The sequence below is a fragment of the Leopardus geoffroyi genome, chromosome D2 (genome assembly GCF_018350155.1).
Source record: "Leopardus geoffroyi isolate Oge1 chromosome D2, O.geoffroyi_Oge1_pat1.0, whole genome shotgun sequence".
Lineage (NCBI taxonomy): Eukaryota > Metazoa > Chordata > Mammalia > Carnivora > Felidae > Leopardus > Leopardus geoffroyi.
Genome location: NC_059334.1, coordinates 3563438 through 3588170, shown reverse-complemented (window position 1 = coordinate 3588170; position 24733 = coordinate 3563438). Strand labels below are relative to the sequence as shown.

Below are 24733 nucleotides of genomic sequence, written 5' to 3'. Positions count from 1 at the left end.
GAGTGTATGTGTATATATCGTACACGCCTATGTACTGGCACGTGGACATATGTGTATTTGAGTACAAGTGTGCATACACATATATTTACATACATATATTGCCGAGCTTTTGTCATTGAGGAGGACTGCAAGCAGAGATATCTGATAGCGGAGAACATTCTGTGCCCTCAGATCTTTTTTTTTTAATGTTTATTTTTGACAGAGTGGGGAGGGGTGGTGCATGAGCGGATGAGGGACAGACAGAGAGGGAGACACAGAATCTGAAGCAGACCCCAGGCTCTGAGCCTTCAGCACAGAGCCTGATGGGGGCTCAAACTGATGAGCCCATCATGACCTGAGCTGAAGTCAAATGCTTAACCAACAGAGCCACCCAGGTGCCCCAACTTGGTTTCTAAACTCCATCCCCGCTTAAAGAAACCAGAACTTGTCAAGAAATGGTTAGACCCAGGGCTGGGATAAGGGAAGCATCAGATGGATCTGGACCACCTTGCCGAGCTAGTAAGTAGCCAGGTGCTCCAAACACGACGGGGCGTGCTAAAAGGACACAAGAGCCTGCCTGAATGGGCTCACCAAGACTAATTCTGGGACAATCTGAACCTCAGAATAAATAATGACTGTAATAGATTATAATTAACTAAGATGAATAACATAGCTTTCCTTTTAGCAGAGTGCCAACTAACAAATGACGAAGAGATGATGGCATTAGAAAATCAGCACTTGGCAACAATCATAACAATAACTCAAAGAACATCAAGATGTTAAAAATGAGTGAAAATAAACGAGGGAAGAACGTTCAAGTAATCTCAAGGTAAGTCATTATCACACTTGAAGGCTGATGCAACTTAGATCAGGTTGTCGACAGTAATATTCCCTGAAATGGGACACATGTAATGTGACAGGACGCAATGAGGTTAATGCAGCATCACTTCTGGGATAGTCTTGCCGAAATATACATAACCGGTCATCGAGAAATACCAGTGAACCAAATAGAGGGAAAACGTACAAAATAAGCAACCTGTAGTCTTCAAAAGTATCAACGGAGGATTGTTGCAGATTGAGGAGAACAACAAGGCATGAGAGGTAAAGTTCCCATGTGATGGGTTGTTTTGCTCTGAAGGATATTATAAGTGTAACCCACAAAAGTTGAATGGAGTCACAGGGCAAGACTGAGGTGACGTATCAAAGTTACTTCCCAATTCCAACAGCTGCAGGTGCGTGGTGGTTAATAGGAGACTAAACTCTTCACAGGAATTAGAAATTGTACTTGGTGATGGCACAGGGTGCTGGTAACTTATTTTCCAACGTTTTTGAATGGTTGTCAAGTTTTATATCATCTCCAAGAAAAATTACCATAAATGTATGTGTATGATGACAGTAGTGAAAACACCTATATGTATATCACGTGTGTACGTCCTTTCTGTGCTCATACACACACACACACACACACACACTTCTGTGCCTTACACAATCATATAGGACCAGGATAGGAAAAATCCAGGAAGATGCACAGCACCTGGTGAACAGGAGTTCCCTCATGATGAAGGGCTGGCAGGTTTGGTGGAGGGAAGGGGACAGATAAGTGGGAAGCGAAGCAAACACAGAAAATAGAAAAGAAAGCTGCATAAAGAAGAAATAGTGTGCATGATATGATTGCGCCTATTAATATATACATATTCATTGTAAAAACTAAAATTAAACAAGGAAAGAGGAATGTGAACAGCGGGTCTTTTCAGCTGGCTATTTTTGTCATTAATCTTTTGAGTTTTTCTTCTTGACTCACAAAGGCGACTTCTGATTCACATCACCCCACTCACACTGATTAAATTAGTAGAACTGTGGTTGCAATCAAGCCTTACTGTTCTTTGTAATCATTTGTTTATCGAAATTTTCATTTGGGGGTAGGTAGTGGGGAACAACTGTTGCAAAGCTGAGTTAATTTTTATTGCCAGATAATTCTGCCTCTGTCTTTGAAACATATGTTTTCTTAATCTGGAGCTTCTTTAAAGAAAAAAAAAATCTGTTTTTGTGTGTATGGAGCGAGGTGAGTACGTGACTGAGGATCAAAGAAATCAAGACTTTTTTCCTTCCTTTTCTTTTCCACACTGCTACAGGATTTCGTGAATCCATGTAAAAGAAAAAAGTATTCACAACTAGAACAAGAGACATGTAATTGAATTCTTCAATTTTCTGAAGTAACTATTCCAAAGCAAATATTCTTTATCTCTTTTTATCTAAAAAGCATGTTTACTTTGCTCCGAATCTGCTAATTCCAGACAGCTAAGTGTAGCAAGACCACAGGCACTGCTCAGCCCCAGCTGGGTCTCCTGGTCTTTCTCCCTACATAGCTGATACCTAGTGGCTGTTTACTGAGTATACCTCAGGAACACTGCTTCTGTTCTTGTCTCATTTATCAAAATCTCAGGGAGATAACTGCGTTCGCATACTCAAGCTTTAATCATCAATGCTTGACAGCGTGCAGAGCAAGAGGCAGCTTCGAGGCATGCAATAAACTGAGGTTTATTTAGAAAACCGCGCACAGAATCGTTTATTGCCAAGTTACTAAAGGTAATACTGATTACTGCTATTAAAATACCGGCAGCTATCAAAGACTTGCTCAGCCAAATGTTATTCCACATTCAAACACAGATCTCAAAGTAATCTGTTTTTTTAAAAAAATCTAACTTTTAGGAAGAGCAGAATGGTTTAACTCTGGTCAATTAAAAAGAAAAACAAACAAGCACCGAAACACCAAAAGCTTTTCATGGAGCAGATTTAAAAATTGTAAACTTTTCTTTGAATCCTACAATAGACTTCTGGCATGAAGTAAATGAAAATCATCACTTTCATACTATACTCAGAAACCTTTGTTGAAAGATGTTTTATCAGAAGGATGGGGCGCCTGGGTGGCTCAGTCAGTTGAGATCTGACTTTGGCTCCGGTATGATCTTGCAGGATAAGAGGCTTTTTATCACGTTCATGTGATAACACTATAATATACCTCCCAAATTCCCCTGCAAGCATATGAAGAAATTATTTCCCGATGTGTTGGAAACGTTGCCTGCTGAGAGCCTGCACTGCCGGTGCTCTTTGAGAGCATCTGACGAGAGCCACCTTGCCACGGCCGAGCTGGGCTCTGAGGCAGCCTGCACCCAAGTCACGCACACAGGTGTGTCGAGGGGCTACCCCACCCCGCCAACCTCCTAACTCTAACGGGCTCTTTCAGCTCGAGAGCTTTCTGTGGGGTCAGCTGAAGTTCCACTTCACCTTCAACTTAATGCTGCTTACGTTCCTCTTTCCACAGGAGTTGATTTCAAAAACATCCCTTGGTGAACATCTGCAGCTGACTCTTCATCTCAAAGTCTGTTTCTCTGGACACTCAACCAAAGAGGGACGCCTATTCCATATCCAAAAGTATACTGACCCTACAGTCTGGCACGGGTGGAGACAGGAACTGCAGGTATGAGCATGTCACAAGCTCAATCCATGAGACCAGGTGAACTGATGTCAGGGCCGAGTGTAAGGAGAGGAGAGGAGCCTGAGCGCTGGGGCATTCCAACTTTTAAGAGTCAGGGCAATGAAGAGGAACGTCAGAGCAGACTGAGTTGAGAGCGGCTGGGGAGGATGGGGGAAACCCCGGATCGCCGGTGTGCTGGAGTAAGTTTCTAATTAAGGAGGGGATTATCGGCTCTACCCCACCTTGCTGATGGGCAGTAAGATGGGAAGTGGATTTGGCAATAAGCACTAGGACGAAAAGAGCCGCGGTAGTGATCGGTGCGTTTGAAATCCTGTCCGTAATGCGGTCAAGACAGAACAGCACAGACAGTGACGGAGACCTTCTTCAAGCCAGCATGGATATGGGATTTGAGTAGTTTCCACAACGAAGGAAAGCACAGAAATAGATAAACAGCTAGAGCGGGTTATGAGATCAAGGGCGTTTCGTGTTGTTTGCTCGTCTCTAATTGGGAGGCACCACCGTAGACTTTCATGTCCATGGAAACTACCAGATAGGGCAAGAACTGTTCCTGCTGCAGGGCGGTAAAAGGGTGATTCTGGAGCAATGTCCTTGAGTAGGCCAGAGTGGGCAGAGTCTAGGAAAGAGCTTCTGGGTCGGTGCACAGCACTCACGCTTAATAGGGGCTGCATTTTCATTTTGCACTGGGCCTTGCAAACTACATAGCCAGTCCCTGAGTGCCATTCAAAGTGTGGTCCAAGGTCACAGTGCCAATTCTGCATTGTGGTTACTATGGATCATGATGTAAGAAATTTAGAGTAATTCCTCTGGAGTAGAACTTAGAGTAGTTTAGGGAAAAAAACGTGATTTGACAGTTATTGTTTTTATCTGTCAAATCCAATAGAAAAAAAAATGGGCTTGTATTTTTTGTCTTGTATTTCATTTTTCTAGTAATTCACTTGGATGCATCCTTCATTACAGAGGCTTTCAGAGGCACTGATCAAGTATGCGGGTGAACAGTTTACATAGACACAAGGAGTGCTAATGTTTCATCTCAGAAGTCAAAACAAAATACATGAATACAGGTGCAGAGATATGGGTAGAGTGGTGACCAGAGGCTGTAAAAGTCTTCTTCCAAGGGTTTGATGAAAACATGGGGCAGGAGGGGGGCCACGATAAAGCTCTTCTCCTGCCAGAGCATCGCTGCCTCTGCGTTGCGTCTGCACCACAAATCCTGATCTGCGTCCCTCTGCACAGTGGGCCACAGCACTTCCGTTTCACGCTCGGTGATATCAGAAAACACCATTTTACCTCATTAAACTTACTTTTAGGCCCGTAATTATTTTTAAGAGCATTTGAGACTGTGGCTTTATCTCTCCTACCACCTCAAGTTTCCTAAATGGGCTGTCTTCTTTGAAAGAGAAAGAAAATAATTTTCACCCATTTCCTATACGTCCTACTACTTGTGAGAGCGTAAGTCTGAGCAGAAGTAAAGTCTAGCTCCACTTAAATATACACTTCAATGTGACGGTGCGTGTGTATGTACATAAGAGCTATGCAAGGTATGAGGTAAAATGGATAGCTTACGACTCTTCTGGGGCAAGAGCTCACATTTTTTTTGGATCATTTTTTATTTCCTTCTTGAGGAAGAAGGTCATGAAAAAAAATAATTTAGGAGCTAGCTGCTTTAAATGCCTCAGACCTAGATTTCTCCTTTCCCCACCCTCGCGACACTTGTCTGGCTTTATGCCTGTGAGCATATTGCTGTCTATGGAAGATTTACAGAGGCCAAATAACTGTTTGGGAAGAGGAACACACATATATGAATAAAGAACACAGTTAAAAATGTGTTTTCTCATTTTTGACAAATTTATATGCTTGTAGATGAAAAATCATTTCACATAATGTACATCCCATACTGTCAAGGGGATTGAACTTTTTTTTTTTTTTCCCTTGGAAACTTAGACATATCAGAACATCTGCTTTAAAGGAGAAAAATGAGCACTACAAATAAGATATCATTTTTGCAAAAAGGAGATGCTTGGCATTGTAAGACATCTCTCTACTCTAACATGTATCTGTCTATTCATCCATCTATCTATCTATTCTTAACACAAAATATAAATTATACTTTGGAAGCAGATGGCCAGTATCTGTATTCAATGTGTTTCTACTTCTCTGCAGGCACCCACAGTGAGATTACTCATTTCAGATACCACTAATGATGAAAGAGCCATCTGAAACCTAGCGGAAGGAAAGACGAGAAAATGTATCTCCCCCTACTTGAAATGAAAATAAAGAGCACAAATGAGACTTTCATTTCTCACACTTATCACACTCAGAGAAACCTACTGAATAGACAAGTCATACATTATGAAACTGAAGGAAAACCAGCCATCTTCTCATATAATCTGCGGTGTTAATCTTTGCAGTAACACATTCAAGAAACGGATTACAGAAAGAATAGCTTCTTGGATGACAGAAGAGGAAGTGACATATCCAAAGTGATCCCCATAATATAAATGACATCACAGATTCTGCGGCACGGAGTTGATGATTCACACACGCTGTACCGGCGCCAGCGGCGAAACATCCATGAATCATAAACTGTTATCATCTTCAGGGGAAAAAAACTATCCCATGATACAAGAAATATTCATCAGAAAGGAAGGAGAGGAAAGAACCCCCAAAGCTTCTCGAACATTTGAAAGATGTCAGAGAAACGAATTAGCACCTCCGACAGGACCTGTGAGTGCAGAGGGCATGCTATACAATGGCCCGCATTTCTTTCAAACTGTTCTGGAAATGGATCAATTCTGTATCAAATCAAGACGGTAGGCATTTTTCTTCAGGACTAAAATTAATAATTCCTTGAGGCACACACTTTAAATTCTACAACTTTTTGGAACTGTTAAAAAGGAGAATGGATGACGATGAAAAGGAGCTGCGTGTAGCAGGCTGACCCAGACCTCCTTACACTCATTCCCTAGGCAGTTTCCTTAGAAAAATGTATGTTTTTCCGCAGGTAACCAGACGTGCCAAGTCTGACTTCTTGGGCTGCTTCTCACTGCTTCCTGTTTCCTCCTGCGATTTGCGTCTGAGCTGTCCCCTGTCCCATTGCAGCTTCTGGCAAGAGAAGCCAGGAAAAGGAAAGGGGGCTCCAACCGCAGGAGCCAGTCAGCTCAAGATGCAAGTTTAAAGCAGAGGCTACCTGAAGTTTTCCCAGTATCGGTCGTCATTCTCTGTGCAATAGTTTTCTTCAGTCTTGTAACGAGGCAAGAAGCAACCACAAGAAAATAAAATCAACTGTGATCAAGCAGCTCTCAAAAAGAAAAGAAGCATTAGCTTTGTGGGCAGATCTACACTGCCATCGAAGTGAATGCAAGATCCAGCAAAGCAGAGGGCACGGAGTGAACTTCAGGCCCCAGGAAAGGCAGAGAGGAGCACAGTTAGTGCACTGACTCGCGGGCCGTGTGGCTGGACTTGGAGGCCCAATCCACAGCAGGGCTCTACTGGACTTCGGAAAAGCTACTGCACTTAAATATATAAAAGCCAGGGAAGCTTCCAAATGCTGAGCGTGGTTCCTGGTTAATAGCAGCAATTAAAATCAGATATGATGATATTTTTATTTTTTTAATTAAAAATATTTTCTTAATGTTTATTTTTGAGAGAGAGAGAGAGCGAGCGCAAGAGCACAAGCAGGGAAGGGGCACAGAACCCGAAGCGGGCTCCAGACTCCAAGCCTTCAGCACAGACCCTGATGTGGGGCTCGAACCCACAAACTGTGAGATCGTGCCCTAAGCCGAAGTCGGACGCTCAACCGACTGAGCCACCTAGGAACCCCGATGATATTTTTATTAATACTGATCTCTTAACCACCTATCTCTTGGGCTTCCAAAGTGTCACTTTGTTCTCTAACTTGAAAGTGATCATGTAAGAACCAGTAAAGTCATAAAGCAGGTGAATTCATTCTTGGCAATGTATCCATTGTCCCATGTTCCTTGACAGTCCACTATTCCTACTCATTCTTCCAAATGCCTGGCACCTTCTTGCACACTTTAAAACCCCATATCATAGCATGAGTTAACAGAAAAGCAAGAATGGTAATGAATAAGAAAAAAAAAAAAATAACTACCATGAGCTAAGCACTTTCTTTTTTTATTTCTGGCATCGAGCTAAGCCATTTATATGCTATCTCACTTAATCTCAGCTTCCCTAACCCAAAGACAATAATCTCTCTCGTTTGCCAAGCTTTTAAAATTATGCTTTCTATTATGCACCAATGGATAAGTTAGTCTCCATTATTTTATTTAATATATATTGACCTAAGTATTTATATACACACAAGTTATCCTGACAACTGATGTTGCTTCTATTTCTAGCTAACTAATGTGAGACCCATCTCAGATATTCTGATGCAGATTAAATAATTAAATTCAATACACTTATTCAACTTTATAGCCCTAGGTCTTAGGTCTATAAAGATACCTATTATCTTATCTTTACAGATAAGGAGATTATGCCTTATCTCTTTTAGCAGTGCCTTTAAACTTTATTTAAGTATAATGGTGGGCACCATTGTATGTTGGAGGGTTGTTCTTTGTTTTTTGTCGTTGTTGTTTATATTATATAAACAAACCTTTGAAAACCTAAGACCCATTCTCAGTTTACCGCCATACAAACAGGTCGCTTTGCCCACAGGCTGTAGTTTCTTAACCTATGTCCTACTATACCCATTCTTCATGTGTTAAAAAAAAAAAAAAAAAATCAACACTGCAAATTATTGTTTCCACTACCACTCATTTTCAGAAATAAGTCCACATGTCAATAAAATAGAGGTGTGCCAGCAAAAATAGACAGCATGGGCAAAGACAAGGGACATTTGCCAGCACTTACTTTCCCCTAGCCCCAATTCTTCATTTCTCAAGGAATGTATCATGTGCAAGGAGGGGTATACTTTTTTTTCCATTCCCATTTACGTGTTTCTTAACCTTTGCAAAATGTACTTGAACCTTCCTTTGGGATGACCTCATCAGCAATAAGTGAATGGATCATTTGATTCAAAACTTGTTTATAACTAAGATTTGTTCTTTGCAGTCAGGCACGAACTTACAGCTGATGACTAGATATTTTGACTATTTGTAGAAGTGCGAAAGAAACTGAGTGCTCCATCGTGAATGACCCATGTTAGAAACAGAGTCAGAGCCCTGAGAATAACGCTCATTTTCACTTGGCTCAATACACAATGCAGGCAGCGTAGGTATTCGGAAGTGAGGCAGGGCCAGAGCCAAACACTACAAATCTGCACCTCCATGCACTCTCCGAAATTTTTCCTTCCTGGGTGTTTCCGATTTAAGTACAAGAGTTTAACTCTGCATTATCTTATGCCTCCTTTGTATAAGGAATCTCCTGGAGAGTAGGCAAATGGCTTCAATTCTTCCAGGCTGCTATGGAGCTGCTGTGTTATCGCTTCCACCTCTCTCCTGTACAGTGGGCTTCTTCCACTGTGTCTCAGCTGAAAAGTCTACAACTATCACTTAGTTAAACTCTCTCTTACTAATAGGACACCTTCTTTTTATTTTAAAACCAATTTCGTTTCTAGGGATGTGGTATGTGTGTGTGTGTGTGTGAGAGAGAGAGATTTTCTCGCTCATATCCATCTTGCTCCCTTCTAACGCTGGTATAGAGAGGACACGGAGGGGAAAACACATTTCTTACAGGGATTGTGCTGAGGTCACCTGAGAATTAGCGCGGGAAAGACTGGCACCAGGAGACTCCCTCTGATAGGGCTCGATCCCAAGTGGCGTCCTCAGGATTGGTGGTGCCTTGTGACGTCTGCTGCATCTTGTGCCTAATGCTCAGTGGGTGGCCTCTTGTTGTACATCCGGGTGCGTGCATGTCTCTCTTCTCTACAAGCTGTGGTTCCCTTCATTTTTGTCTACACTCACCAGCCTCAACTCTGAGGTCTACGGTAACGGGCAGGATCCATCTTACCAACAGCATGGGCAAAGTCTTCAGGGGAGCAGTCCAGGCCTTCCTGCCAACTGCCCGCTCCACCATGACATCTCTTTCCTATATCTTCTCCCTTGTGTAGTTGCACGGACTCAAGTCCCAGCAGCCATTCGGTTAAAGAACTGGATGCCAATCTCCCCTACTTCCTCTTGGATTTTCTCCTCTCAGTCTTGGGCTCGGGGAGACACTGGACAAATCAAACACTGGAGCACCAAAAACATCCATTCTCACCTATTTCTATGGTAAAGGTCTCCAAAACCATACAGGATCTCTCTTACTTGGCATCTTGGAGAGGACTCTACTAAGAACAAGGAATTCTTTGAGGTAGGATCTGGGAATTTTGCTAATTTTTTACATAACTGTGCTGTACCCAGGTTAGAATCTTATTCTATCTATAATCTCTATGTCAGAGTGGAAATTGTGAACATTTCCCTTAACTGCTTCTTTGTGAGGCCATGTAATAAATCGTTACCTTCCCCTCCACCTTTCAAATATTTTGCCCTCATAAACATCATAAAATTAACCTTTGGAAATCACAAAACTAATGTAATATATAAAAAAAAAAACACTCCCCCCAAAAGAGGCAAAAATGAAATTTAATAGTTTTTCTACAGCCTAAACTAAAATAATATCCTATATTATTTTAGTAGATATAGTAGTAGACAGGGTCCTCATTTAGGAGCCAAAGGGGGGAAGATAAAAACAAACCCCCAAAACTACTCTGGTTCCCAAACCCTGCTATTTCTGAGTTTCCACTTCCTCATTTGCCAGATCATAAAGACAAAATCTGCCTACGCACTAGGCCAGGGTAACAACCGAATGCAATGATGCATTATACTTAAAGCTGAGGACACAGAACTGTTTTTCAGCAGGTTAAAGTAGTTGACTTTCAACAATGTATCCCAATGCATACATAGAAAATTAGAAATAAAATCAAATAAATAACTGAGAAATATTATAATAGAGGCAAAAATTTGAAAGATGAGAACTTGGTAAACACTCTGCTTTATCTAATTCTACCGAACCAAGTGATTTTTTTTTTTTAATTGACGTCTTCGTTATTAGAAACAATGGACGTGATGCAGGATTTGGTGTTCTGACAACTAACTTTGAACCTTCGATCTGTAAGAATGGACTACGTGACATATAAACTAGTCAGCTATGTCTAAAAAGCATGTTTATCAAAAAGCTGTGTGTAAAGGAAATATGTATTTTCCCTTGGTCTAGAAGTGGAACAGGCAGGGTTCTGCAGTCAGGGGTGGAGGAAGGTGTTTAGCAGGTGGAGGAGACTTTTGAATGTGGAACAGTGGTTACCAGCCACGCTAGAAAGTGGCCTCAGCGAGGAAGCAGTACCTTGCCTCCCAGCACGTGAGCAGGAGAAAGAACAGAAAACGGAGGGTTTGCAGATACTTCAAGTAGAAGGAAGCAATATAGGCACAGGGGCAGTATGGGTAAACACGTGTGTTTACCCAGACTGTGTAGGTTTTGTCCTTTGTATACCACTTTTAAGCACGATGAGCATGGAAAAAAAAATCATCTTTTTTATTTTTGTGACTCAGTTTCCCCCCTTATAAAATGACAATGATAATAGCTCCAATTGCTTTGGGCTTTTTTAAGAATCAAATGGGGAAACAAATGTGTGTTAAGATTGTTATTTTATTTATATGAAAGTTAATCAACTTATACATTTTAATGTTCAAGGTAAATATTTTGAAAGTATTGGCAGTCCCTTTCTTAGGGGAGGTAAGACATCTCAGCTCCACTGACCTCAATGTTTGCCATGCAACCCTTGAGGCCATCTGCTATGTGAAGATTATACTTTCTTGACCTCTTAACTCAGGAGGAACTGTGTGAATTGCTTTGGCCAATGGGGAAAATAAATATGGTAGGTATCATGTGCAGCACGTGTAGGTAACAACAAAGAACTGGGTTTTATTTTGTTGTTGTTTCCCCAGCAAACACTGACCTCAAGAGATCTATTGTTCTAGACAGAGGCCACTTCATCAGCTGGGTTGTGGAGCAAAGACTGAATACAGCACAGTCTATGTCAACTTCTGATGGCACTGAACATAGAGGCTGGCAACAGAATCCTAGTTATCCTAACTGATCCCAGCCTGATACTTACAAGTGGAGTGTGCACCCAGAAAACAGATAGCACGTCTCCAAGAGATGGGAAGCTGGTGAGAAAACTGTTACTGGGGGCTATCAGGATGGGAAACCATGGTCGGCAGAGATAACGCATTTAGCAAAATGGTTGCCTGCGACAACTTGGAAGGCAAGTGATGAACCAGACCTCATAGCTCTCAACATCAGAGTAGCCAGGTGGTTCGCTCATGCCTCCCATCGGGGGATGATGCATCCCTGGGGTGAGGGGCCCAGGAGTAGCCTGTGCCTGAGTGTGATGGATGAGCCGCAGGCTGAAGGGTCAGGCGTCACTTCTGAGAGAAGCATTAGGATCCAAATTGTGGTTTATTGTGTCTGTCTTTTCACTCTGTCAGAAGAATACCACTGCCCTAGATAGAGGCAGCCCCTTCATTGCAAAGTGGGGAGAAAATGGTGGAGAATGGAGCAGGAATGGACCCGTGGTGGATGCACAGTGGGAGTGAGAAATAACCGTTCTTAGTAGCAAATTGTTGAAATTTTGAGTCTGAGAGTGTGTGGAATATAACCTAGCTGTCCGTAAAGACCGGTAAGTGAAGAACTTCAGTCGTACCTCATTAAGTGCCGCACACGTGTTACCTATGAGTATTGTTATATGAGCATGAGGGTGATGGTGATGGTGTGAGCGGATGTCAACATCTCAGAGGGACAAAGATGCAGAAGGCTGACGAAGTTACTTCATCCTACTGATTTAAGCTCCTCATCCAGTGGTGTGCTGGGAAGGATGAACAACCAGCCGTGGATGCAGTGAGAGGTACTGATTTGCGGCACCCGTAATTTCTGTGGCATAAATGCACCCACCATGGCTGATTTCAGGCTAGTGACGGACGTGACGGAACGGAGTGGGGACAACTGTGCACGGGGGGCTCCCATGGTCCCATGATCCCAGTGCACAATCTAGGAATTCTAACAGGATTCACCGGCAAGTCAGGGCGATGTACAATCATGCTTTGGTGAAAGATCTGACCAACTCTGGGAGAAACAAAAATGCCAGCTAATGCTGACCGTCCTCGGCACAGGAATTTGGGAAAGCAGAGTTCTGGGTCGCTTTCTCCACTGAACACCCTCGATGCGGCAACCAGTCAGGACAGCCTTCATAACCCAAGGAAAATCACAGCCTCCCCAGCAGCTTTTAGACAGATAAAAGGAAAATACTTAAAAGGGGAAGGGGAAGGGGAGAAACAAGGATTGTTTCCTCAGAAGAAACCACTTTGATCTCAGCCAGAACAGATTATTCGGAAGCCAGGCTGCTGTTACCTTCAAAAATATATTTCTCCACAAATCTGTCTTTCTAAATTGAGCAGTGAGTCAGCGGCAGTGGGCAGTGCCGCGTGGGAAAAAGATGAGGACGGAGCCGGAGGTACCTCTGGTGCGTTGTTATTAGAAGTCTCTGGAAGAGTAATTTGGCGGAAGCTTTTCAGCTTTTAGGTCCCCAGTTTAAATTCAATCTCAGTTGATCATGAGCAAAAGTGAATGGCTGGTGGCTTATGAAAAATGCCATGATGAGGACACCCGCATTCCTTCCCCCAGCGACAGCCACTGCAATTGGCACCCCCTTTTTTTTTTTTTTTTGCTCCTACCAGAAGCAGAAAGGGTGAATAGAAATGTCATTTCAAGCATTTTCTCAGCTTTTGCAGTAGAGAAATTTGAGATATAAAAAAGACCAACTCCTTTTCATTTTTAACTCACAGGTAGAGTTATTCTCCTATAATACTGTTCCCGGACCTTTCTGGGATTTGTTTGAAATGAGACCTAGACCATCTCATAAGTAAGATTATGTTACCTCATAGAAAGTTAAATCATACAAAGGCACATTCTGAAGGATTATTTAAATGTAACACATGTAAAATTTCTTAGCCTGAATCTGACAAATCTAGGATTTATTTATTTTTTCTTGTTTGCACAAATAAATGTCCATCTGTCCATCTGTCTGTCTATCCATCTAGAAAAGATTTTCATCATTCCATTAAATGCACTTGTCTTCCTATTTAGTTTTCCTATTTTTTTCATGTTCATGATCTAACTGGCTGTTTTCTCCCTCCTAAAGAGACAAAGTGGTTCCCTTCTTTCTTTTATTCCCTTAAAATACTCCAAATGTCCTTGTTGCTAATATGTCTACCGTCACATAATTTTATTCCCCACATGTTTTAATAGTAAATGAACGACAAAAGCAAATTCTCTCTAGTTACCTGGGGAAAAGTGACAAAATAAATACTGGAGATACCACCTCATTTGGTGGTACAGACAGATGCTGGGATTTCCCTCCAGCATCCCGGTAATTCTCTCCTAACTGTCAAGGCCAGCTTCCTGAACTGTCTGGTCAGCCATGTCAGCCATTCCCATGTTACCCCAGGAGAAGGTACGTTCCCTATGCTGCAGACATCCACAGGTGAAGTGAGGTGTCACGCTAGGATTTGTGCAGCAAGTGGCCGTCAGCAACACCACAGGTGGCCCGAATTGCAGCTGTAGGTTAAGTTGAAGAGGCAGCCTTTCCTGGCCAAATGTGCTTCAGTCAGGAATGTATAAATAGTGAAAAGCAAGCAGTAATCCTGCAAGTAACTCACACGCCCATGAATCTGGAGCTGCAAATGGGAATATCAGCTAAACCTCCTCCCTTCATCTAAATGAACAAACGAGGCCCAGAAATCACAAGATTTGCCCCTGGCCATGGAGTGAAGTTGTCTGCCTTGGAATTAGAGTGCCTACCGTCTGCCAGCGAACCCAAAGCTATTTTCTCCATACAGCACTGCAGCAAAAATAAATCCTGCTGGGGTACAGGACTCCGAGACAGAAAATAATAGTCGGCTGCAGACTCTTTGCGTGCAAAGTACAAAATGTTCAAGTGCATGTTTTCAATCCCTTCATTCTTTCTTGTAACGATTGCCGCTAATCCGTGCCAGCTCGTGTTAGTCCTTCAGCGGTGGCAATCAACAGAATAGATTAGCTGAGGAAACCCTCCGTCCATATGACCCCTACGTTCTTTTCCAGATGGAATTTTCCTTCACTAGAGTGTCAGCGGCAGCCATGTGAACTTCCCTCCGCGCCCAAATATGGACCTACTAGCCTTCGAGATTGTCCCCATAGAACTTGACGCATCTACTAAGAAGCATACCTGGAGATTTAATAAAACAGCACCAATCCTCATGGCTTCACTGATTTCAAGGCTGTACATCAACTGTGGGAAGCGGGGAGGGCTCTGATTATTTGGAGGAAGCACTTCAATGTACACGGTGCAGATGGAGTGCCTGCAGAGAACGAGAACACAGCGAGATGGGCACAAGTCTACATCACCTTGAACGACAGACTGCACTCGGCGTTCCGTTGTGGGGCTTACAGGAGAGGACGCTTTGAATTTCTGGAGAAAATGACAAAATAATTCAGAATGGAAGGATGGAAAAATCAAAGCTTACCACCACCACATCATGTTCCTGTGAAATTATCTTTGAAAAAAGAAATGCCCCGGGGTACCGATTTTTCCTATGTAGATTAACAGTGTGAATTAAAAAGGAATAGCTGTACAAATAAAGCTAAAAAATTCACAGGAGCCTCGACTCCTGACTTTACTTTTTAATGTCTTTCTAATAGCAAAAAGCATTCTATAAATATCTGGTAAAATGAGCTATCCTTGGGGCTCTCTTCCTATTAAACCAGCAGAGGGAGTATTGATTAAAACAATACACAAAACAAAATGTGGGCTGTGTTTTATTAGTTTTCTTGCTGACATCAGTGGCTTCATGCAAATGCACATAAAGAGTCAGGCTCATAAAGTAATCGTTCTGCAAAACAGCCGCAGACAAAACTAAAGGTGGTTTTAGGTCTTCTTTGAAGACTACATTCTGAATGGCTAGAAATTAGGTTTAATTGAAGCCTAACATTGATAGGAATTTTTTCTGAAGGACAAGAGGATATTCTATTACTGTAAAGACAAAAATATTAGTGCTGCCATAATCAACTTTTTTGACATGTCTAAACTCTGCAATTTCTTTGTGCAACAAAAGCCAAAGGAGCAAGATATTCCAAGTTTATACCGAAGCGACACTGGCTAAAATTATGTTAGTGAGAGAGTCAGTGGTCCATCTGGAAGAATATGTCACCACTGACGTCTGACCACGAAGTTAGCCTTCTGCCATGAGGAACATACAGCCACTACCTACACTGTGCGCTTTAAACTTATTTTAGCAAAATCACCACTTTTTACTAAAAACACATTTGTTGTCATTGCTATATGGGCACTAGAATTTTCTTAAAGCAGTCCAAAGTTCATTATATTAGTTGTTTCAGTTAGAACACATCGTCACCAAAACGGTTTTCAGAGATTATTGTACCTATTTTTAGTCTATTTTTAGACTATTTTTAGTCTACCTATTTTTAGACTATTTTTAGTTTACCTTTTTAAAAAAAAATTTTTTTTAACGTTTATTTATTTTTGAGACAGAGAGAGACAGAGCATGAACGGGGGACGGTCAGAGAGAGAGAGAGGGAGAGACAGAATCTGAAACAGGCTCCAGGCTCTGAGCTGTCAGCACAGAGCCCCATGCGGGGCTCTAACTCACCGACCGCGAGATCGTGACCTGGCTGAAGTCGGACGCTTAACCGACTGAGCCATTCAGGCACCCCAGTCTACCTTTTGAAAAGCTTTGCAGAGAACTGTAGATCCGAGGCATTGAAAACTTGTTTCAGCTAATCATCTTATAATATGCCTATGTCCAAATTGCTTCTGAACATGCTCTCCGCAGATGAGATACCTACAGAATATTAAACACCTCTAAAAAGCTGCAGTGAATTAAAAAAAAAAATCACACTTAACATTTATCAAAATATTGTTCTGAAATAATCTCATTTTAAGTTAAAATCTCTTTTATAATTAGTATTTTTAAAATTTATAATCAGAGTATCTGTATTCATTCTTGCCTCTGGGTTTATTGCTTTACTGTTAAAAATTTGTCAATAAAATTAATCAAATTCTAATTGATTTTCTTTTCGACGACATATATATATTTACAACTGGACTTCAAGACTAAGATGTTTACAGTAGGTTAAAATGGTTAATGAAACGTTACTTATATATTCATAGGTATTAATCTCATGGCTAGATTGAAAAGAAAACATGGTAGGAAGAAAAATATCCAGAAGTTACCAAATTTAACGTGCACTGCGGAGCCCCACTTCCCATACTGTAGGAACAAAGGAACCCCCGTTTTGAAGCAGACCTAGTACCTCCAGGTGGTGAACTGGCTCCCACAGAAGACGCGAGACACAGACTCTGACTGATGCTCCCCTCGCCATCCTGGCTTCTCTTAGTGTCTGTTATTCATCAAGTCATTTCAACATTTTATAAATCTGTTCCTTGAGGTGCCTCAAAGTCGGTTGAGGGATTGACTGTTGATTTTAGCTCAGGTCACGATCTCTGGCTAATAGCGCAAAGCCTGCTTGGGATTTTCTCTCTCCCTCTCTCTCTGTCCCCCAACCCCCCTGGCTCTCTCTCAAAATAAATAAATAAACTAAAAAAAAAAATCTGTTCCTTTTTCTGGCCAGCACATTGTCTACGCATAAGAAGTCTTATAACATACGCCCTGTACCATATTGGCAATAACACTGGCTGAGTGACATTGAGCTCGGGATTTATAACACACATTCCTGAGTCAGAATTTGGAAGCTACTGCTGTGGGATGTTAGGCAAATTACATCTGTTTTACCACTTTCATCTAAAAAATGAGAATGATGATAACATCTAAGGTTAGCATAAGAGGTAAACAAGGTTATATATTTGTGTGTGTGCATGTGTATGTACGTTGTGTGTATATATGTATATGTATGCACATATGAAAGCATATTTATCCATTATTACTGATAACTGTTCAAAACAAGGAGTCTTTTTCTATGGAATGCAGTAAATAAATTTGCATATACCTTATTGAATTCTCTTTGAATATTTCAGATATTTTATGTTTTTTTTTTTTTTAAGTTTATTTGAGAGAGACAATGAGGCAGAGCAGGGCAAGTGGAGAGAGAGAGAGAGAGACAGAGAGAGACAGAGACAGAGACACAGACACAGACACAGACACAGACAGAGAGAGAATATAAATCCCAAGCAGGCTCACGCTGTCAGTGCAGAGTCTGATGCGGGGCTCAATCTCATGAACTGGGAGATCATGACTTGAGCCAAAATCAAGAGTTGGATGCCTAACCGACTGAGCCACCCAGGCGCCCTAATATATCAGACATTTTAATTGCATCTTTTTCACCTTTTTAGGCTAAATACGTATGGGCATGATACCAGGGTTGCCTCCCAAAAGTGGGTTGTGATGGTGTCAGGGTTTGGATTTACTGGATTAGAATCTTCTGACTTTGAAGAGTCTACATTTTCTATGGATATACAATATTCCCACACACACACTTGATTTTGAAGACCACTGCCCCAGAAGCTCTTGTAGCCTGAGGGCTCCTCTATAAACTGACCTGAGGCTCACCTCAGTAACGCTGGAGGTAAGAGAGTCCCTCACTGATCAACACTTTTTTTTGACCTAGAACACACTTGTACTCCAAATTCAAAGTTTTCTTTCAAGAAGTTAGGCCTTTCCTGCTTTTGACATTTTTTGCAGCTTCAGCTTACTGGTCTGGAATACTTTATGAAGTCTCCCAGAATGTGAGGCTCTTTCCACTGAAGAAAGTATGATTTACACTAAGCTGATTATACTTGGTGTGTTTTCTTACTCTTCCCCCTTGACTGCCTTCCCATTGCAGGGCTAAACTGTTTATGTCCACAGTACCACACTAAGGACCTCTACACCCAATGAGGCTGGTGTGTCTGCTACAGAGAAGACAACTTTGAAATGCAAAATAAACAAACACAAAGCGCTGTACCCCAAGGCAGAGCAACCATGAAGCACAGCTTGATTCAACACAAGCTTCTCCTTCCTCCAGCCTTACTCCTTAGGTTCCTCTGTTCCTTTCCACAATAAATCAAATGCTGAAATTGCTAATTACATGTTTCTGCCCCCTACCCCTGCACTTGGTTCTTGGAATTATTCGAGAAAGATCATGTTTCAAAGTCTAGCATTTTTCATCTTAAACTTCCTGGCACTTCCTACAACCCGTGTAAACAAGCATCAGCCTTCCTGAGGGTTAATGCCTTCTACTGTGCTGTCTCCTTTTTATCCCTGATGTCAGCATTGTGTCGGAGTTAGCTTTCCTAACACGGAACACCAACAGTGCTCCCAATAAAATGATACCACTAACGTTGCAATAAATAGTAGTTATTCAACAGCATCAGTTGAGCATACAATAAAACAGGATAGTCACTAGATAAATAATAACATTTTATGTGAACATTTTATATTAACGTTTTATAGCTAGTCTTAAATGCATAATATCAAACAGTTATATAATACAAATTTCACTTTCGTAATACAACAGGTATGATGAAGATGAATCCCTATTCCTAAAAAAATGAAAATCATAGAGCTTTCTCTTTCTCATTTGGTAATGAAGGTCAAAGTAGAACACAGGAGCTGATGTATTTTCGCAGGTGATCTTAACGATTTTAAAAGACCCTAGTAACCATCTAATTTAACTCTTCTCGTTTTACAAAAGAGGATTAGAAAATCAGAATGATTAAGTGACTGAATCAAGGTTAAAAAGTTAATTAGGAACCCCACATAAACTAAAAGGCAAGGCTTCTAAATTCCAAATCTGTTTGCCCTTTGCCCCCACATCCTACAAGAACAAATTTGGGCAGTAAATTGGAGATAGTTTACTTATCTGATGTGGGTGTTTCTGTGTGTGAGTATAAGACATTCTCGGTTGAAGAAATTTGTAATGAAGGATGTTATCTTACAAGAAATCATAGATAGTTTCCAATCTTGGGCTTAGGATATGATATCACAATTAATTTTAACTTTACTATGGATGAAACTTAGAATTTTTTTGGTAAGACCAAAATAGAATACGAATGAAGAAGAGGTTGGGAAGATAGATTTAAGGGGCTTTAACTTTTCAGAAATATTTAAAAAGGGGAAAAGTCAGTTTGTTTTGATGGGGCACTAGTACTCAGTCATAATGAGATGATGTTGCTGGAGTGTGGACTGTACAATCTGTATTGTAATTTTCTAATGAATGTGTCACCATCTGCTACAGGGTGTTTGTAACTACATTTCCACCTTGCTTCTAAGGTGAAGGTGTGTATATTGCTTTCCCTAGTAGACTTAACACAGAAATTGCCTTCCTTTTTCCTCTGTCTCCCACCAACATTGTGCTGGAGAAGCTGTATTTACAGATCAATGTGTGCAGGTTCCGTTTTACTAGTTTGGAAGGCGCATATGGGAATCTATAGGAGCAAAGGTTTCAGATTTAAAACCAACAGCGGAAGTCAGAGACACTTCTCAGGGGAAGTTACGGAGACAGAGTTTGAAGACACATGATGTACTTAGGTTTAAAGACCACAGAACATTCCAGACAGGGGAAAATGCATATTCACTGTGCATATTCACAGGGCAATAAAATAGAAAAGTGTAAGTTTTGTGCTAGTAAAAAGAAGGGTGTAAATAGGGAAATGGTAGGTATTAAGACCTGAGAGGTAGAGAGAGCCCAGATCATGCAGGGACTCCTGTGCTATACTGATTTGATTTAAAGTTCATCTTGACAACAGTGGGCATTGGCTGATAGACTGTAAGCGGGTTAGTGACATGCTCACATGGGCCAAGTAACACATGTTCCCACACATGCCATTCTTCATCATGTCTCTGTGTCTTTGCTTTTATTGTGCCCTCTATTTGGATATCGCATTACCCTTCCTGTCAAAGTTAAGCACATGTAACTACCCACTACTGTATGTCCACACTTACTGCCTCCCTATGCATACTCTGAGGGCAGACACCTCGTCTTACATGTCTTGCCCTCCCAAGAGGCTAAAAACTGTGAGAACTCAGTAAATTTTTGTTAACACGAATATTCCCATCATCTTTTATTAATGCTAAATATATTAAGCTAGGGGCGCCTGGGTGGCTCAGTCGGTTAAGCGTCCGACTTCAGCTCAGGTCACGATCTTGCGGTCCGTGAGTTCGGGCCCCGCGTCGGGCTCTGGGCTGATGGCTCAGAGCCTGGAGCCTGTTTCCAATTCTGTGTCTCCCTCTCTCTCTGCCCCTCCCCCGTTCATGCTCTGTCTCTCTCTGTCCCAAAAATAAATAAACGTTGAAAAAAAAAAAAAAAAATTAAAAAAAAAAAATATATTAAGCTATTTAAAAAATGAAATTAGCAATTGAAAAAAATGATTTTATTAACCTTGTGTTATTTAGGGATAGCCTTGGATTCCATGGGAAAAAAAAATTGGGAATCAAAAAAGTATTCCCAGCCATGAGCCGATCACTTTTTCATAATTGTATTACAAGGTATTTGGGGATAGGACTGTCCTTTATTCTCTGTCTTTATAAATACCTAATAGTAATACTTTATTCATGTTAAGACTAAATAAATATTAATTTAATTTAATTCAATAAGTATAAGACATACATACACCAATAAACTAAATACTATCTCAGAATGTGGTTACTTTTTAAATCCATTGGTTTTTATCTGTCCTTTTATGCTCATGAAAGACTACAAGAAAACAGAACAAAAATTATAGACTACTGCTCCTTATACTCAGAATTTTTAGCAAGTTCACTGAACTAGAATAATAAATACATGAATAGTTAATTCAATGGGCCTTATTTTGTTATTTAAATTTACAAATTAAGATTGCCAATCCAAGAAAAGAATAAAATGGAAAATCGCCATTGTTTTTTGTGTTGTTATTTAAATAGGTTTAATACCACTGTCCCTGGTGGGTCCATTTGTGAAATATATCCCCATCCATACATTCATGGTGATAATTTTCAAATAGCATCTTCCTTTCAAAGGAAACTCTGAAAGCAAAACCTCACAACTCTTCAGTTCATCCCTTCAAGTCAATTTGGAGGATTAATTTTTCTGCAGAAAATAGCAAATGTCAGGATCCTACAGGGAACATGACATTATCCCAGCAGGTAGAAAGGATGTATACAGATTTTATTCTCTGTAGGTTCCACTTGATCTTTGACCAAACATTATAAGATGATCTTTCAATGCCCAAACCATTGTCTCTAAGGAAAACAATGAGGCCAGGTCAACTATATGCTTAGTGTCGCTGAAAAGATCTGTGAATTCAGATTCTGAGGATGGCATTTTGGTTCCTGAAGTGGAATACAATTTTACTCAAGTGAAATCCTCTTATTGCAGACAAGAGCTTATGGAAGCAAATCAGTGATAGGACTCGCCAATGGGAGCTGAGTAAGAAGTGGATTATAAAGTCTCACTCATTAAATTATAAGGTCATTATAAAGTCATCACTCATAATGTAGAAGCGTATATAGATTTGACCAGATCTATATAGTACAGGGCTATCCTCAAGGAAAACAAAAAGTCATAAAACGAATTGATGACTATTAAGGGATTTTAATAAAAGTGTAAATGATAAAAACAAAAAGTACCTTTATTCTTAAAGTTAGCATTGACAGTAAGCAATTTCAGTTTAGTTTAGTTTTGTTTTGTTTTTTTCCTCCGGGATAATCACCATAAATGGTCATGGATATGGAACAGAGTGGAAGAGAAAGTCTTAGAATCCAATAGTCCCAGTTCAGGTGAAGGTTCTACAATTTGTTTTGGGGTGGGTGGGAGTGTGGCCAAGGGACCATTTAGCCAAGCCTATTATCCTCCTTTGGCCTCAGATTTCTGGTCTGCAAAAATAAATCAAGTAGTACAAAAGTCACAGTGTTGATGTTAAGATCAGAGCTTATGTACAGAGAGTAGTTTGCATGGTATCTATTGTATGCTAATTATTATTTTTTTTTAATTTTTTTTTTTTCAACGTTTATTTATTTTTGGGACAGAGAGAGACAGAGCATGAACGGGGGAGGGGCAGAGAGAGAGAGGGAGACACAGAATCAGAAACAGGCTCCAGGCTCTGAGCCATCAGCCCAGAGCCCGACGCGGGGCTCGAACTCACGGACCGCGAGATCGTGACCTGGCTGAAGTCGGACGCTTAACCGACTGCGCCACCCAGGCGCCCCGATTGTATGCTAATTAAATAGCATCAATCACCCTAAATCCTCTTTAGAATAACCCAGTATGTATGAATACAGCTTTTCTTTTTCTCTTTTTCTTTCTTTCTTTCTCTTTCTTTCTTTCTTTCTTTCTTTCTTTTTCTTTCCTTTTCTCTTTCTTTCTTTCCCTTTCTTTCTTTTCCTTTCTTTCTCTCTTTCTTTCTTTCTTTCTTTCTTTCTTTCTTTCTTTCTTATTTTCTTTCTTTCTTTCTGAGAAAGACAGACAGAAAGACAGAGAAACAGAGAGAGAATGCGAGCAGGGGAGGGGCAGAGAGAGAGACAGACATAGCTCCAGGCTCTGAGCTATCAGCACAGAGTCCGCCGCGGGGCTCCAACTCACGAACTGCAAGATCATGACTTGAGCCAAAGTTGGACGCCCAACCAAGTGAGCCAACCAAGCACCCCAATAAAGCTATTCTTTAAATTCACTCAAACTTGTTCTCTTACTTCAGGTTCTGTAACTATTCAATATACCAAAAGTATTCTATGTGTTTCTTCTCAAGGAACAGCCCTTAACTATTTTCTCACATTCAGGCGTATACATCTATTTCCTTTTGGGCTATATGAACTATGGCCAAATCCATCTAAATGTGCCCCAAACTGAGCTCATCTCCTTCACCCAAACCATGCACGCCCACTTGATACCACCACCCTGTCTCCTTAGACAAAATCCTAGGAGATTTTTAAACATTTTTATGATGATTCCATCTGTCCATTTTTCCAAATATTCCCAGTTCAAGCCATTAGCAAAACATTGCCTCTGGATTGGGACAGTGGTGGAGTTCTCTGTCATTTCTCTGCTTCCAGTTTCGTTCTTCTCAAATCCATCTCCCACAGGGACACCAGAGGGATTTTCCAGAAACCCAACTTGTTTCACGCGACTTCTAATTTAAAGTCCTTCCACGAGTACCCTCCACAGACTGGATAATAAGTCCAAGCTTCTTAAAAGAAAACAACAAATTAGATTTTCCATGAAATGACCCTTAGCTCTCCTGTCCCTTCTGGAACCACAGTTTATGCACTGGCAACACTGACTAGACTGGTAATTACCCATAATTACCAAGCTATTTCAGACCTTTGAGGCTGTGCAAATAATGTGACATACTTTTCTCACCTGGTCAACCTTTACTCAATCTCTGAAACTCGTCTGCTTGGGAGACCTTCTAAGTACTCCCTCATTATAACGAGTGCCCTCCTCAATGCCCTAGAAACCAGAGAAACTGGGTCAAATGCAGATTTACCATGCTGAACTGAATTTAATTATTTCTAGTTCTACTTTTCACCCTTTACTGAATTTTTTTTTTTTTCCTGCAAAGGACAGTATCATGTTTATTTTTGCATTTCCAAGACACAATAGATGGCATTTGTGTAACAAATAGTTGGTTGGACTGAAGAGAAAGTCATAATTTAAAATGCTTTTAAAAATTTTTAAAAATCTATTAGCGACAAAATTAGAATTGGTGTATACTGTGAAAGAAGGCAGAATAATTTCAAATCTGTCTCCTTGTCTTGGGGGCTCTTTAAATTATTTGAGTTTTGTATTACACGGTCTCATTTCCTCATGCCATTGTTAAAAAAACAGAAAAAATGTTTAAGAACGTAGGAAAACAACAACAACAAATATATATATATATATATTTTTTTTTTCTTTTTTTTTAAATAACCTAGGGCATTCCAGGAATTGTTTTGGCTTCTGCAGACACAAGAGACAACCAAATGAGAGCAATTCTTGTCCTTGTGAACTAAAATTGCAGTGGAGAGGAGGCTGGGCACACAAGAGATGTCATATCCTAAACGAAGGCACACAATAGCTTGTCCCATGGTGACAAGTTCAGTAGACATAAAGGGCGTGGAAGCATGGAGAGGCTGTTGCAGTTGTAAATAGTTTGTTGGAAAAGATTCGGAAAGAAGGGGTAGGGGTCAGAAGGAAATGATCTGTGGACAAATGGGAGGAAGAGCCATCCAGGCTGAGAAAGGAAAGTCAAAGCTGAAG

At 40.8% G+C, this 24733-nt stretch overlaps 1 protein-coding gene across 20 annotated transcripts in view; it reads right to left on the bottom strand.

Annotated features, from left to right (window-relative positions):
- Positions 1 to 24733, bottom strand: part of PCDH15 (protocadherin related 15) — a 1244966-nt gene that overhangs the window by 285194 nt on the left and 935039 nt on the right. For all 20 annotated transcript variants that reach the window (XR_006701343.1, XR_006701344.1, XR_006701345.1 and 17 more), the window contains one exon: positions 14736 to 14868. Coding sequence is in view for 17 of the 20 variants with exons in the window: in XM_045437154.1 (XP_045293110.1) it covers positions 14736 to 14868 (133 nt within the window). In the remaining 3 variants the exon portion in view is untranslated. The remainder of the gene's footprint in view (positions 1 to 14735; positions 14869 to 24733) is intronic.